The sequence below is a fragment of the Myotis brandtii genome, unplaced genomic scaffold, assembly GCF_000412655.1.
Source record: "Myotis brandtii unplaced genomic scaffold, ASM41265v1 scaffold143, whole genome shotgun sequence".
In the NCBI taxonomy this organism is placed as follows: Eukaryota; Metazoa; Chordata; class Mammalia; order Chiroptera; family Vespertilionidae; genus Myotis; species Myotis brandtii.
Window position 1 is genome coordinate 4,397,039 of NW_005355115.1, and position 13,076 is coordinate 4,410,114.

A 13,076-nucleotide genomic window follows, 5' to 3' on the forward strand; every position below is an offset into this window, starting at 1 on the left:
CGAGACGGGGGACGGCAGCCGGCCCCCACCCCCGCCCTTGGTGTCCTCCTTCGCGGTTTCCGGTACAGCCCGGCGACTCCGGGGCGTTCTAGGGGGGACCGGAGAGTCTCTGGGGGTGAGCCGGAGTTGTCTCCGGAGCCTCGGCCTCTTCCAGGGCGAGTGGGTGTGGGTGACCCCGGCCGGAGCGTCCTCCAAGGCTTCCCAGCCCCGCTTGGCCAGGGTGCAGGTCCTGGAGCCTCGTTGGGACCTTTCTGAGAGGCTGGGACCCGGCTCTGGGCCGGTGGGAGAGCCCCTCGCCGATGGACTGGCCCTCGTGCCTGCCACTCTGGCTTTTAACCTCGGCTGTGACCTCCTAGAAGTGGGAGAGCTCAGAATCCAGGTAGGACATAGGACGGAGGCCAGGAATGCTTATGCGCCTTCTCCCCTCTTCGTTTTAATCAGAAGTAAAGGTCCTTTGCTACTTAGATCTTGGACTTTTCGCTTAATGTCTCAGCCTGATTGATCCTCTCTCTACAATCAAAGTATCGTTCTCCTCCATAGTGCGCTGGTGCATGGGAAGGGCTTTCTTCTATTGGGGTGAAATGTGAGGTGCACCAAGCACCAGGGGTACACATTAATCAGCTCAGCCTAACAAGTGTTTGTGGAAATGCCAGCGTACCCCGTATTGTGCTGGGTAGTATGGAGGATGATACTTCAGTGATTTGCTCATGCTTATCCTTGGCTTCAAATTCTTTCCTGTTCTTCTCCCCTGTATCTGTTAAAAGTGCAACCATCCTTTCCTTCAAGGCCCATATAAAGATGCCACCATCCTCACAAAGCCTTTCATAATTTCACCATCAAAAATTTAACATGACATCCTCTTATATATAGCATTGTGCTTTTTTTTTGAAGCATTTATTTTATTCTGCCTTTTTTTATGTTCATGTCATCTGTCGAATCCCCAATTATATATTGTAAATTTCTTGAAGGGAAGGCCCTTTATTATCTTTGGTGCCTGGTGTTTAATTGTAATATTTTATTAAATATATCCAAGTGAAGTTTTTGGTTTCTGCCTTTAAGGAGAAAATTACTTCAAGAAGGTAATTGTGGGGTGTTTTTTTCTGGGGGTGGGGGGGACAAATATAGTCTAATGTTTAATTAAGCTCCTAGATGGATGTTGAAGCACTGTCCAATATGGAAGCCATTAGCCACTTTGTGACTCTTTAATTAAAACTAAATAAAGTTAAAAATTCAGGTCTTCGGCTGTTTTAGTCACATATCAAGTACTCAATAGGCGCATGTAAAAATAGAACATTTCTGTCACCGTGGGTAGTTCTGTTAGATGATGCTAGGCTAGCCAACTAGGGCCATGGGATGTTGAGAAGAGATGTACGCATGAATGGGAGCCAGGACTGGGTTTCCTTCTGAATGAAGGAAAAACTACCAGAGGACTCAGACTGGAGCTCATTCAGCTGAACCAACCCGTTAAGCTTCGGTGAGATCATATCCTCTTCCCGCCGCCTGAATTCAGAGTATCCGCCCTAATGTCCACTTAACATTCAAGCCCAGTGGCTGCCTGGTGCCATTCAGAGGACTGTGGGAATTCAATGGCTACCATTTTAGTGGCTCTGGCCCAACTTGAAGGTATCACAGAAGAGTTCTCTTTACTGGGGAACTTTTGGAGTTAACGTCAGAAAAGTCAGAGTCAGAAACCCTTTCCTCACGCTCATCTGGAGAGGTTTCTGTTTTCTAGGGAAGATACAGGTGTTCAGCTCTGCTCTCCTAGACCTCCCCTCCCACAAGCCTTGGGGTTATGGGAATGAAAGAGGGTAAAAGTAGAAATATTGGTTGCTAAGAGAGAGGGCAGAGCCTGACGCTGGGAGAGGATTATAAGGTGATGGTTATTTCTCTCATAGAGATACTCGGAAGGCTCCAGCGCCCCTGAAGACAAAGGAAGCTGCTCAGTGCTGCCTGGGCCTCCGTTTGCCAAAGAGTTACACCTCGAAATTGTGTCCTCTCCCCACTACAGCACGAGTGGGAATTATGACCACGTTCTGTATCGGCACTTTCAGACACCCAGGTTAGCTGGCTACCCCTTTAGGAGGATAGCATCTCGCCCCCATTGCTCTCCTGTCCCATCACACCGAGATCCAGGTTCCATGGAGCCTCTGGTTTTAAAGAGCCACATTTTAAGCAATATTGTGGCTGGAAGGCTCCTGGTGTGTCGGGCAGACAGGAGAAGAGAAATCTGGACCTTGAGGTGAATCTGGACATTCTAAACGGAGAAACTGCTTTGATTTGAGAGGACTCCCAAGAGAGCCGGATCCTGCTTCACCCCTCCCTGGTTCCTGATTCCCCTTTCCAGCCTCCCCGCCATTTCCTCCAGCCCATTCTAGGACAGACTTGCTCCCTGGACAACTGCTTGGGGTCTGTGGGTGGGCAGTAGGCCCCCAGGAAGTAGTCTTCATGTTGGTGGTGGGAATGGCGGGGAGGGGGAGGGAATATGTCAGGCACATGCTCTTGACGGCCACTGTGAGCTGACCAGGGCCACTGCTGTGTTACAGGGCAGTCCAGGAAGGGGATGTTCTGTGTGTGCCAACAGTTGGGCAAGTAGAGACCCTGGAAGGAAGCCCAGAGAAACTGCCCAGGTATGCAGCTGCCTCCTCTCTCACAGCTGGGGTTCATAATCTGGGTGCTGGATGTGAGGGCGATCTGGCTGCGGCATCTGTCACCTCATTGATCGCCAGGGTTGATTCGGCTGATCTGGCTGGCTAGGCGGGTGTCCCCCTCCTCCCTCACCGATCCATGTGCGTCCCTCCCGAAGCTGCATGCTCTGTCGAAGAGGATGACCTTCCCCCCAGAGGAGGGTCTTCGGTCAAGGGTGTACGAGTAGCTTTGCTCCCCTGCTAGAACCTCCAAACAAGCTCACAAGGTCCATAATCTGGGTGCAGGAGCTTTACAGCCCCCTCTTCCCAAGTGGTATGGAATAATTTTGTGCATAAGAACATTTTTGTTGTACATTTTCCAATTTCCAATCTTCAGGTTCTCAATAGGCACATAATGGAAAAAAGATTAAGAATCACTGCCTGCTAGCTTTGGGAGGGGTTTATCCTCAAACGGAATGGTGGTCCTAGGTAAAGTAAAGCATGAGAAATAAATGAATGGCCTAGACCCAGGTGGAATTCCTTGTTTTCCATTCTCAACCACAGCGTTGTCTGGGCCATACCACACCCCCTCGCCCCCGCCCCCACATACTCAGCATGAGGAGACCCAGGCTCTGATTTCTACCCTAATTGATGGAGTGTGCACATGCTGCTGTTGGGTTTTATGTCCCAAAAGGGGGAGCGAGGGATTGCTGCTAGCCTAGAGAGTCCTTCCCTCTTTCCTTATCCTCAGTAGAGAATGAGAAATAAGCATAAATGAGCCAAGAACCTTGAAACAGAAAGAGTCCAACCTTTCTCCTCCTGTTGACTCTTGACCACGGAGGCTCCTTGTAAAATGGTGAGGAAAGGGATTCAGAGACTGCTGTGGCCTTATATGAAGCGGGAAGAATGTGTTGTGCCCGTACCCCAGTCAGTCCCTCTATTCAGGACTAATTTCCAGTGGCGATTTTCTAGGAGAACAACTGACAGACGCACAAACCCAACTCTCAGGCAAAGCTCATTGAGGTGGTGGGACCAGCTTGCGGGATCTTGGGTTTAAGCATCATCAGGACCAAGGTCTCAGGCCCAGCCAGCCTGGGTCCTCTGCCCAGAGAGAGATGTTTGATTTATTCTTGACCAACATCTAGGGCTGTGGTAGTGCCCTGTGTAGCACATGGCGCCTCTTGGAGCTTTCCCAGATCAAATCTACACCTGGGACTGGGGGGGAAGTGCCAGGCTGGCAGGAACCAGTCATGTCCCACTTCTGTCTTCCATCCTCTAATGCCTATGGGCCAGCGTGCTGGAGGAGAACTGTAGAATGTCTACCCTTTGCATTATCAAAGGGAAACAGGCACCAGGCCCTCCTGAGACAGACCAGCAAGCCAATCCTATTCCTGGACGTCTGCCATTCTAACCCTCTAGAGACCTGTCTCCCTCCTCGGGGTGCTGAGCGCATACTCCTCCCCCTGAGCAGGTCCTGGAAAGCGGGGTTGGAAGGACAGTTGGGTCCAAGGACAGGTGAGGATGAGTGCTTTAGCCCTGTCCCCTGAGCTTGGTAAGGGAAGCCCTGCAGGGAGTCTCCTGTGATAGTGTAACCTCTACAGATTCTACCCTGTGTTCCACTTCCCTAACCAGGCTGATGGGAACCAGGCTCCCTGTGTTCCACTTCCCTAACCAGGCTGACGGGAGCCAGGCTCCACTGTCTCCCATCTGGCTCCTGGGAAAACAACCCAGTGTTCCCCAGCAGAGTCCAGATATGTTCCAAAGTTCTGACCCTTGTACTCGGCGAAGTGGTCCAGCCGCCCTGCACGGAAGAGAGCAGTCTCCCCCACCCCTCCACTGAGCTGTTGCTCCTTGGGTCCCAGTGCTGGCCATGTATACCCTGACTCACGACGTTGGGCTTGATTGAGAGCCTAGGTTGTAGACCCATCTATTGTTTATTTATAATGAATGATTAACAGGAAGACAGTTTTCCTGATGTCCTAGTTTTTAGCAGGATCACTGCCTACCGTAATAGCTACAAGAATTTCATAATACTAGCGTGATGTGCTTCCCCCTGCCACCTGGAGGCTTTCCCACCACTCCCCTTTTGTTGCCAGAGGGGGGCAGCTTTGTGACTGTGGGTCACTGTGAGCAAAGGAATTTGCAGGTTGATTGGACCTCAGTGAGGCCAAGGTTACGGACTGGCTCTGCCATTGCCTTGCTGCCTGAGGACTACAGAGAGGAAAAGTTCATCATTTCTTCATCTGAGGACCTGGGCTGGTAACCGCTCCCTGCAGCAGCAGTAGCAGCAGGTTGGGTAACCCTAATTCTCTATGACACTGGCCAGTGCCTGCATGGCCCTGCTTATGACTGAGGAGCTTTTGAAAAATACAGATGCCAGAGCCCCACCCCAGACCTATTGGAACAGAATCGAATGAAGCTGGGGCCTGTGCAGTCTTTTCAAATTTTTTCCAAAGGAAGGGAAAATGTTAACTTTTAAATTGAGATATAATTCATATACCATAAAATGCATGCTTTTAGGATGTATATCAGTGGTTTTTGGTATATTCACAAGGTTGTGTAACCTAATTCCAGACCCATTAGCAGTCGCTCCCTATTCCCACCTTTTTTCAGCCCCTGGCAACCACTAATCTGCTGAATGGATTCATACATCTTAGAAATATTGATTTTTAGGCCATGGCTGTTATGCTCAGTGGTTAGAGCATCAGCCCACACACCAACCGGTCTTGGGTTCAATTCCCAGTCAAGGGCATGTACCTCAGTCAGGACATGTGCTGGAGGCAACCAGTCCATGTATCTCGCTCACATCTATCTGTTTCTTTATCCCTCCCTCCCTTTCACTCTCTCTAAAAATCAATGGGAAAAAATATCCTTGGGTGAGGATTAACCAAAAAAAATTTCAAAAACAAAAATAAGAAGTCCTGGCCAGTTTTTCTCAGTGGTTAGAGTGTCAGCCCTTGGACTGAAGGGTCATGTACTCAATTCTGGTCAGTGTGTCTCTCACATCAATGTTTCTTTCTCTATGTCTCTCCCCCCTCCCTTCCACTCTCTCTAAAAATCAATGGAAAAAGATCATCCTTGTGTGAAGATTACAAAAAGAAGAAGAAGAAGAAAGACCCTCTACTTTCCCTTCCCCCAACTCCCCCCACCCCGATCCCCGCCACGCCTGGGACATTTATTTGTGCCGCTCTTGAGTTTGTCCCTGCAGTGGACCCCTGTGATTGACAGCCATCTTGTCCTTGGGGAGGGGCTTTGTGGGTCTGGGTCTGGGACTCATGGGGCCTCTTTCCTGCAGGTGGCAGGAGATGTTCTTTAAAGTGAAGAAAACAGTTGGGGAAGCTCCAGATGGGCCAACCAGCGCCTACTTGGCCGACACCACCCATACCTCCTTGTACTTGGTGAGGTCCTGGGGGGAGGAGTAGACTGAGGAAAGGAGCAGAAACAACTTCTCAAAACTAAAGGTTCCTCCCACCTTCACAGGTGGGTTCTACCCTGAGCCCTGTTCCACGGGTCCCGTCGGGAGAATCCAGTCTCTGGGGCAGCTTATCTCCTCCGGGCCTGGAGGCCTTGGTGACCGAGCTGTGTGCTGCCCTGAAACCTCGCCTCCAGCCAGGGTGAGTGAGGCTGCAGCAGCCTCGGGGGTCGCAACATCCCCGGAGGGGGGCAGGCCAGACTAGCAGTGCCCCATGCCCTGGTGGACGTGCTATCGGCCGGACCTCCCACACCAGCATGCCAGCCTCCCTCACACCAGTAGGCCAACGCCACTAGCCCCTGTGCTTTCCGTAGGCAGATTCCCAGACTCCTTTCCCGGGATAACATCCATCCTCCAAGGTTGGCAGTAGAGGAAGAATCGCCACCAGGGACAGCTGTCTCTGAGACCACCCTTCCCCTCGGGGGGCCCACTAGCCATGCCAGTCCTCACCAACCACCCTGACCTGGAGGGACACAGCTCTCCAGGCCACTGACCCAAGTGCAGACACAGACCCTTCCCTGATACCAGCCCAGTCCAGACCAGACACACAGGGCTTTATGGAAGAAGCAGGGGTGACAACGGGAATCAGTCCTGGCTGCTGGGTACCCCCTACACCCCGGCCAGAGCACCATAGGTTGGCGTGGGAAACGTGGCCTCACGGTGTGGAGACAGCCCAGGAGTGGGCGGGGGAGCTTCAGGGAGAGAGAAACAGGGTGTCTACGCTCTAGATCCAAGGCTCTCCTGTTACTGGGGACCCTAAATCTTGGGCAGAGTGGAAGAGACGTGTCTGTCCTCTGGTTGCAGGGGTGCCCTGCTGACGGGAACTGGCAGCGTCCTTCTGCGGGGCCCCCCGGGCAGTGGGAAGACCACAGCAGTGGCTGCTGCCTGCAGCCGCCTCGGGCTCCACTTGCTGAAGGTGAGGGTACCTGGAGAGTAGAACCCAACTGCTTCCCCTCCCCAGCCCAGCTTCTCCCTGCTCCCTCTCCCCTCTTCCTTCTGACTACTAGCCTGGCTCTAACTCCTCAGCCCAAGGGTCTCCATTTCCCTTGATGCTCAGCTCCTGAGAGATGCTTTCAAGGAGGGGGTTTCAAGATTTTGATGGACGGTCCCGGGAATGAGGTTCGGGTAAAGAAGAGGTGGGACTGGCCAGCAGTCCCTTCTTTCCCCATCCCTTCCCTTCAAAGAGAAGTGGCCTGCACCTCCTGACTCCTCCTCCCAGTCCCACCTGGCCCTTGCTCACAGGCCCATCGGGACGCCTCCCCAGGTGCCCTGCTCCAGCCTCTGTGCGGACAGCAGCGGGGCTGTGGAGACGAAGCTGCAGGCCACCTTCTCCCGGGCCCGGCGCTGCCGGCCTGTGGTTCTGTTGCTGACAGCCTTGGACCTTCTGGGCCGGGATCGCGACGGGCTGGGTGAGGACGCCCGTGTGGTGGCCACGCTGCGTCGCCTCCTCCTCGATGAGGACCCCCTCGCCAGGTATCCAGAGCCGGGCCCTGCCCTCGTCCCTCTATGCAGCCTTTCGTCCTCTAGCCTGCACCCGTCCCATGGCTTCTCCAGCGTCTACTGCCAATGCGGCTGCCCTCCTGACAGCCCCGAGGAGCTTAGGGGTACCCAGGGAGAGAAGGATGTGGTCCCTAGTTTTTCTTGGGGAGCACTAGGTTGAAGGAAAAGCACAGCCTCTACCCTCAGTGAGCTCCCTGTGTGAGGGGGACACAGGTCCCCCTCGAGGTATTCCCATGGAGCCCATCCAGGAAGCCTGGGGTGCTCATCTCCTTATCCCATCTTAGCACCCACCAACCTCCCGGCCCTCCTGCCCCTGCATCAGGACAAGGCAGTGCTCAGCTGCCAGCAGAGTTCTCCCCCAGTTCCCACTCCCAGTCCCCACTTCCTGTCCCCACTCCCAGTCCCCACTCCCAGTCCCCACTCCCAGTCCCCACTCCCTGTCCCCACTCCCAGTTCCCATTCCCAGTTCCCACTCCCTGTCCCCACGCCCTGTCCGCAGCTGCCCTCCACTGATGGTTGTAGCCACCACAAGCCGGGCCCGGGACCTGCCTGCTGACGTGCAGACAGCATTTCCGCATGAGCTGGAGGTGCCTGTGCTGTCAGAGGGGCAGCGGCTCAGCATCCTGCAGGCCCTCACTGCCCGCCTGCCCCTGGGCCAAGAGGTGGACCTAGCACAGCTGGCTCGGCGGTGTGCAGTGAGTACCAAGGCAGGGTCTGGTCCTCCCACGTTCTCTGTCGTAGGAACTCAGACCTGCTGCCCTGCAAGTGAGGGTAGAAAACCCCGAGGCACCAACACTGGGCCTCAGCTCCGGGTGGAGGACCAGCCACCCAAGGGTTCCTGCCTACTGTGCCCTGCTCATGCGTCCTTTCCTGTGGTTCCCAGGGCTTTGTGGTAGGAGATCTCTGTGCCCTTTTGACTCACAGCAGCCGGGCAGCTTGCACCAGGATCAGGAACTCTGGGTAAGAAAACTGGGTGTAAAAGGGCAAAGGTGACAAGAGGAAATATGGGTGGGTGGGAGCTGGTAAGGAAGGGAGGAGGGAACAGGACCCCGATGCAGTGAGGCCTCAGACCAGGTCCTCCAGACACCTCCCTGGCTTTCTCTTTGCAGTTTGGCCAGCGGCCTGAGTGAGGAGGATGAGCGGGAGCTGTGTGCTGCTGGCTTTCCGCTCCTGGCGGAGGACTTCGGGCAGGCCCTTGAGCAGCTGCAGTCAGCTCACTCCCAGGCCATCGGAGCCCCTAAGGTAGAGACTCTAGGCCCTTGGAGGTGGGACCAGCGCTCCGTCCTCCGGCATATCCCCAACCGGGCTCTTCCATCGCCTAGATCCCCTCGGTGTCCTGGCACGATGTGGGCGGGCTGCAGGAGGTGAAGAGGGAGATCCTGGAGACCATCCAGCTCCCTCTAGAGCACCCTGAGCTGCTGAGCCTGGGCCTGAGGCGCTCAGGCCTCCTGCTCCATGGGCCTCCTGGCACCGGCAAGACCCTCCTGGCCAAGGCAGTGGCCACTGAGTGCAGCCTTACCTTCCTCAGGTGACCAGGGGGCCTGGAGAGATGCTGGGTGGATTGAGCCGATCGCGTTGGGTGTCTAACGAGTGTTACCTCCCACATCCTCTCCCTCAGCGTGAAGGGGCCAGAGCTCATCAACATGTACGTGGGCCAGAGTGAGGAGAACGTCCGGGAAGGTGAGCGCGTGGGCAGGGCTTCCAGTCCTGCAACCATGGCCCCTGCGCCCCACCCCGCCCCCTGACCCTCAGGCTGCTCATGGGCGTTCCTCATCTTCCTTTCCACAAGTCTACTTCCTGGAGCGCTAGTAATGAATTGTCAAGCCTGGGTTTTCTTCCCTCATATCTTGCCTTTAAAGCCCCCCTGAGCTTCCCCTCCTGTGGGCCCCTCTCTCCTCAGTGTTTGCCAGGGCCAGGGCCGCGGCTCCCTGCATTATCTTCTTTGATGAACTGGACTCCTTGGCCCCGAGCCGGGGGCGAAGTGGAGACTCCGGAGGTGTGATGGACAGGTGGGGGTCTGAGCCAGGATGGAGCCTGGGTCCGGGACAGAGGGATGCGAGATGGGTTGCAGCAGTCTTCAGAGCCCGGAGTGCCTGTCCTTCCGGTTCTGAGACGGTATAATGGAAGCTAAACGGGCTGTGGCTTTGGGTGTGGGGCATTGAGGAGAACGGGTGCCTGCATGGAGGGGCACAGGCCACGGCTCAGCAAGGGGCCCTGTGGAGAAGGCGGGCACGGAGAGGCCCCACAGGCAGGCGGGGCAGAGCCGAGGGTGGGCCCAGGACTCCCCTTCGCTCCTCCTTTGCAGGGTGGTGTCTCAGCTGCTGGCTGAGCTGGACGGGCTTCATAGCACTCAGGATGTGTTTGTGATCGGAGCCACCAACAGACCAGACCTCCTGGACCCTGCCCTCCTGCGGCCTGGCAGGTGCCCATCCTGTCCCTCTCCTCCACCAGACCCAGTCGGGCTCGTCCCTCGGCCCCGTCCTGTGCCTTCTTCCTTCACCCTTATGCCGGGCTCCCTGACACGTGTGCCCACCTCTCTCCCTAAAGATTTGACAAGCTGGTGTTTATGGGGGTGAGCGAGGACCGTGCCTCCCAGCTCCGTGTTCTGAGCGCCATCACACGCAAGTATGCCCTGATGGAGACTCCCAGAGGGCTTGGGCCTTGGTCTGTTAGGGGATAAGTGCAATGTGCAGAATACACTGGTCAGGGAGTGTATTCTTTTGAGGGAGTAGGGCATGCCGGGTAAAACTTTCTATCCTGTGACCCTACAACAGATTCAAGTTGGAGCCCTCCGTGAGCTTGGTGACCGTGCTGGACCACTGCCCACCCCAGCTGACCGGTGCGGACCTCTACTCCCTCTGTTCTGATGCCATGACAGCTGCCCTCAAACGCAGGGTTCGGGACCTGGAGGAAGGTGAGCCCCTCGCCTGCCCCAGAGGTCAGCCGAAAAGCTAGAGGGAAAACAGGCCCGGTTCTGGATTTCAGAAGAGGGACTCTTGGCGTTGCGGGGACTCTGGGCAAGAAGGCGCTCCCCCGGGCTTTCCTTGCTTGGACAGGCTGAGAACCCTGGCCTCCCTTCCCCGTGTCGTCCCCCTAGGGCTGGAGCCCCGGAGCTCAGCACTGCTGCTCACCATGGAGGACCTGCTGCAGGCCGCCGCCCGCCTGGAGCCCTCCGTCAGTGAGCAGCAGCTGCTCCGCTACAAGCGCATCCAGCGCAAGTTTGCCGCCTGCTAGGGGCCTCCTGCAGTCTGGGACCCTTCCCCACCCACAGTGGCTAAAGCTCCCTGGGGTTCCCCGCAGACCTGAGAGAGCAGAGGGCTGTCTCAGGCTGCCATTATCCACCGAGGCTGCCTACCTCCAGGAGATCCCCTGGGTGCCAAGGGGAGAGGCCTGAGAGAATTCAGGAGGCATCCCCTGTCCATTTTCCCAGGCCAGCCCCAACACTAAGGCCCATCGGCTCAGGAAGTGGGGTGGGGACCTGGAGTTCTGGGAATTGGGCCCTGAGGGGGCCAGGTGGGTAGCTAGAAATAAAGTGTATGCTGCCCTCTGCTGGTGGTGTGGTGGTGTGGTGGTGTGGCGGTGTGGTGGTGTGCTGGTGTGGGGAAGAGCAAGACAGAGTAAGCCCAGGGGAGGGCAGGGTGGGCTCCACAGGAGCCTGATCCTTCCGACATAAACACAAGACATGCTGGAACTGAAAAAGGCACAGACTGTATTGTTCACCCTCACATTAGGCTGAACCCAGATCCCTGCACCCCAGCTGCAGTTGGCCCCTCCCCACACCGCCAGGATCTTCATGTGGAGCTGCTGGCATGGGGCTCCCCAGACGGAGCCTGGCAACGCCCGGGCAGAGAGGGTTGTGGGAGCTGAGGCCACGCTCAGTCCGTCCTCTTGAGCACATGGATGAAATAGCAGGGAATGTAGGCCTGGCCTGGCTTGTAAGGCTTGAAGTCACCCAGGATGCTGTGCTGGCACTTGCCCCCAAAGGCTGCTCGGAGCAACTCGGTGAAGGACGTTAGACAGTGAGGGTAGTAGGAGAGCCGAAACTTACTGCAACAGAGACCCGACCAACCGTGAGGACTGGTGGCCTCAGCACCCCCCCCCCCAACTCATCCCCCACCTAGCTAAGGGGATACCTCAAGCCAAGAGAACCGTCCTGGCCAGCCCCCGGCACCTGCACCGTGTAGTCCAGGGTCACCATGTGGGCCTTGTTGTTCACTGTCAGCACTGAGGTCGTGATGTCCTTGGTCAAGTCACTCTGTAAGCGGTGGTGCAGGCTGCATTAGTCTCTGCAGCCGCTGTGGGGCCTGGACCCCAGGATCCCACCTCCCACTCTGGGCCCTCCCTCAGGGGCCCACCTTATAGTAGATGTTCTTTCCTGGGGGTGCACAGCCTGTGCTGAGGATGTGGTCGTAGTTACGATGATCGATGACCAGCAAGCCCCCTGGCCGCACCATGTTCGCAATGTTCTTCAGCGCCAGACGGTGCTCACTCTGGTCCCCTGAGCTCCCGGCAGGGGCGAGAGGCTGTGTCTACTCAGGGCCCCCAGCACCAGTCTCCCCTCCATCTTTCTACTACCCAAGGATGCCAGTGCCAAGGCAGAGAGGGGCAGAAAGCATAGTCTGCTCTGGCAGGAGAGCAGGTGCCCAGGGCTCTGGAAAGGGGGTAGAGCTCAAAGCAAGGGCCATGCCAAGGCCACACCCTCTCTCACCTTTGCAGTCTGGCAAGTGAGCAAAACTGTTTCCAAGGCAGATGACAGCATCGAAGCCGCCCTCTGGTGGCTGGGGCACATCTTTGTCCAGAGTCATCCAGTTGGCTTCCTCAATGACTGGGGGCCAGGAAGGGGAGATCAGGCGGGCACCCTGGTACCACCAGTACCCATCTCCACCAAGTGCAGCTCTGCCTCGGTTTCCCCTCAAGAGACACACAGGGACTCCGCAGGGAGGGGATCATTATGGACATGGAGGGTGAAAGGGAGGAGGGGTCAAGAGAGAAGGAAGCCATGGTTCAAAAGGAGGACTCTGTGCTTATGGGCTTTTATTTGGGGGGAGGGAAAGACATTATAAATATAAGCCCGGCTGGCGTGGCTCAGTGATTTGAGTATCGAGCTGTGAACCAGGATGTCGCAGTTCGATTCCCTGTCAGGGTACATGCCCTGGTTGTGGGCTCGATCCCCAGTAGGGGGCATGCAGGAGGTAGCCGATCAATGATTTTCTCTCATCATTGATGTTTCAATCTCTCCCTCTCTGAAATCAAATATATATATTTATATACTAGAGGCCCGGTGCACAAAAATTTGTGCACTGGGGGGGGTCCCCTCAGCCTGGCCTATGCCCTCTTGCAGTCTGGGGCCCCTCGGAAGATGTCCACCTGCTGGCTTAGGCCCGCTCCCTGGGGGGATCAGGCCCAAGCTGGCAGTCAGACATCCCTCTGGCAGCCCGGCAGCCCTCGGGGGATGTCCACTTGCCAGCGGGGAGCAGGCC

At 56.1% G+C, this 13,076-nt stretch overlaps 2 protein-coding genes across 2 annotated transcripts in view; one reads left to right on the top strand and one right to left on the bottom strand.

The window, feature by feature from the left end:
* PEX6 (peroxisomal biogenesis factor 6) overlaps positions 1 to 11,145 on the top strand; it is a 12,913-nt gene extending 1,768 nt beyond the window's left edge. Inside the window, exons 2-18 of the mRNA XM_005861029.2 lie at positions 5 to 379; positions 1,896 to 2,059; positions 2,544 to 2,627; positions 5,920 to 6,022; positions 6,105 to 6,238; positions 6,901 to 7,012; positions 7,361 to 7,569; positions 8,096 to 8,291; positions 8,480 to 8,556; positions 8,706 to 8,838; positions 8,919 to 9,124; positions 9,215 to 9,276; positions 9,497 to 9,605; positions 9,902 to 10,018; positions 10,144 to 10,221; positions 10,371 to 10,510; positions 10,694 to 11,145. Of these exons, the coding sequence (XP_005861091.1) occupies positions 5 to 379; positions 1,896 to 2,059; positions 2,544 to 2,627; positions 5,920 to 6,022; positions 6,105 to 6,238; positions 6,901 to 7,012; positions 7,361 to 7,569; positions 8,096 to 8,291; positions 8,480 to 8,556; positions 8,706 to 8,838; positions 8,919 to 9,124; positions 9,215 to 9,276; positions 9,497 to 9,605; positions 9,902 to 10,018; positions 10,144 to 10,221; positions 10,371 to 10,510; positions 10,694 to 10,830 (2,436 nt within the window). The 3' untranslated portion in view covers positions 10,831 to 11,145. The remainder of the gene's footprint in view (positions 1 to 4; positions 380 to 1,895; positions 2,060 to 2,543; positions 2,628 to 5,919; positions 6,023 to 6,104; positions 6,239 to 6,900; positions 7,013 to 7,360; positions 7,570 to 8,095; positions 8,292 to 8,479; positions 8,557 to 8,705; positions 8,839 to 8,918; positions 9,125 to 9,214; positions 9,277 to 9,496; positions 9,606 to 9,901; positions 10,019 to 10,143; positions 10,222 to 10,370; positions 10,511 to 10,693) is intronic.
* A 137-nt stretch (positions 11,146 to 11,282) lies between these two features.
* GNMT (glycine N-methyltransferase) overlaps positions 11,283 to 13,076 on the bottom strand; it is a 2,642-nt gene continuing 848 nt past the window's right edge. Inside the window, exons 2-5 of the mRNA XM_005861013.2 lie at positions 12,305 to 12,421; positions 11,952 to 12,094; positions 11,730 to 11,851; positions 11,283 to 11,643 (exon numbers count right to left, since the gene is read on the bottom strand). Coding sequence (XP_005861075.1) covers positions 11,472 to 11,643; positions 11,730 to 11,851; positions 11,952 to 12,094; positions 12,305 to 12,421 — 554 coding nt within the window. The 3' untranslated portion in view covers positions 11,283 to 11,471. The remainder of the gene's footprint in view (positions 11,644 to 11,729; positions 11,852 to 11,951; positions 12,095 to 12,304; positions 12,422 to 13,076) is intronic.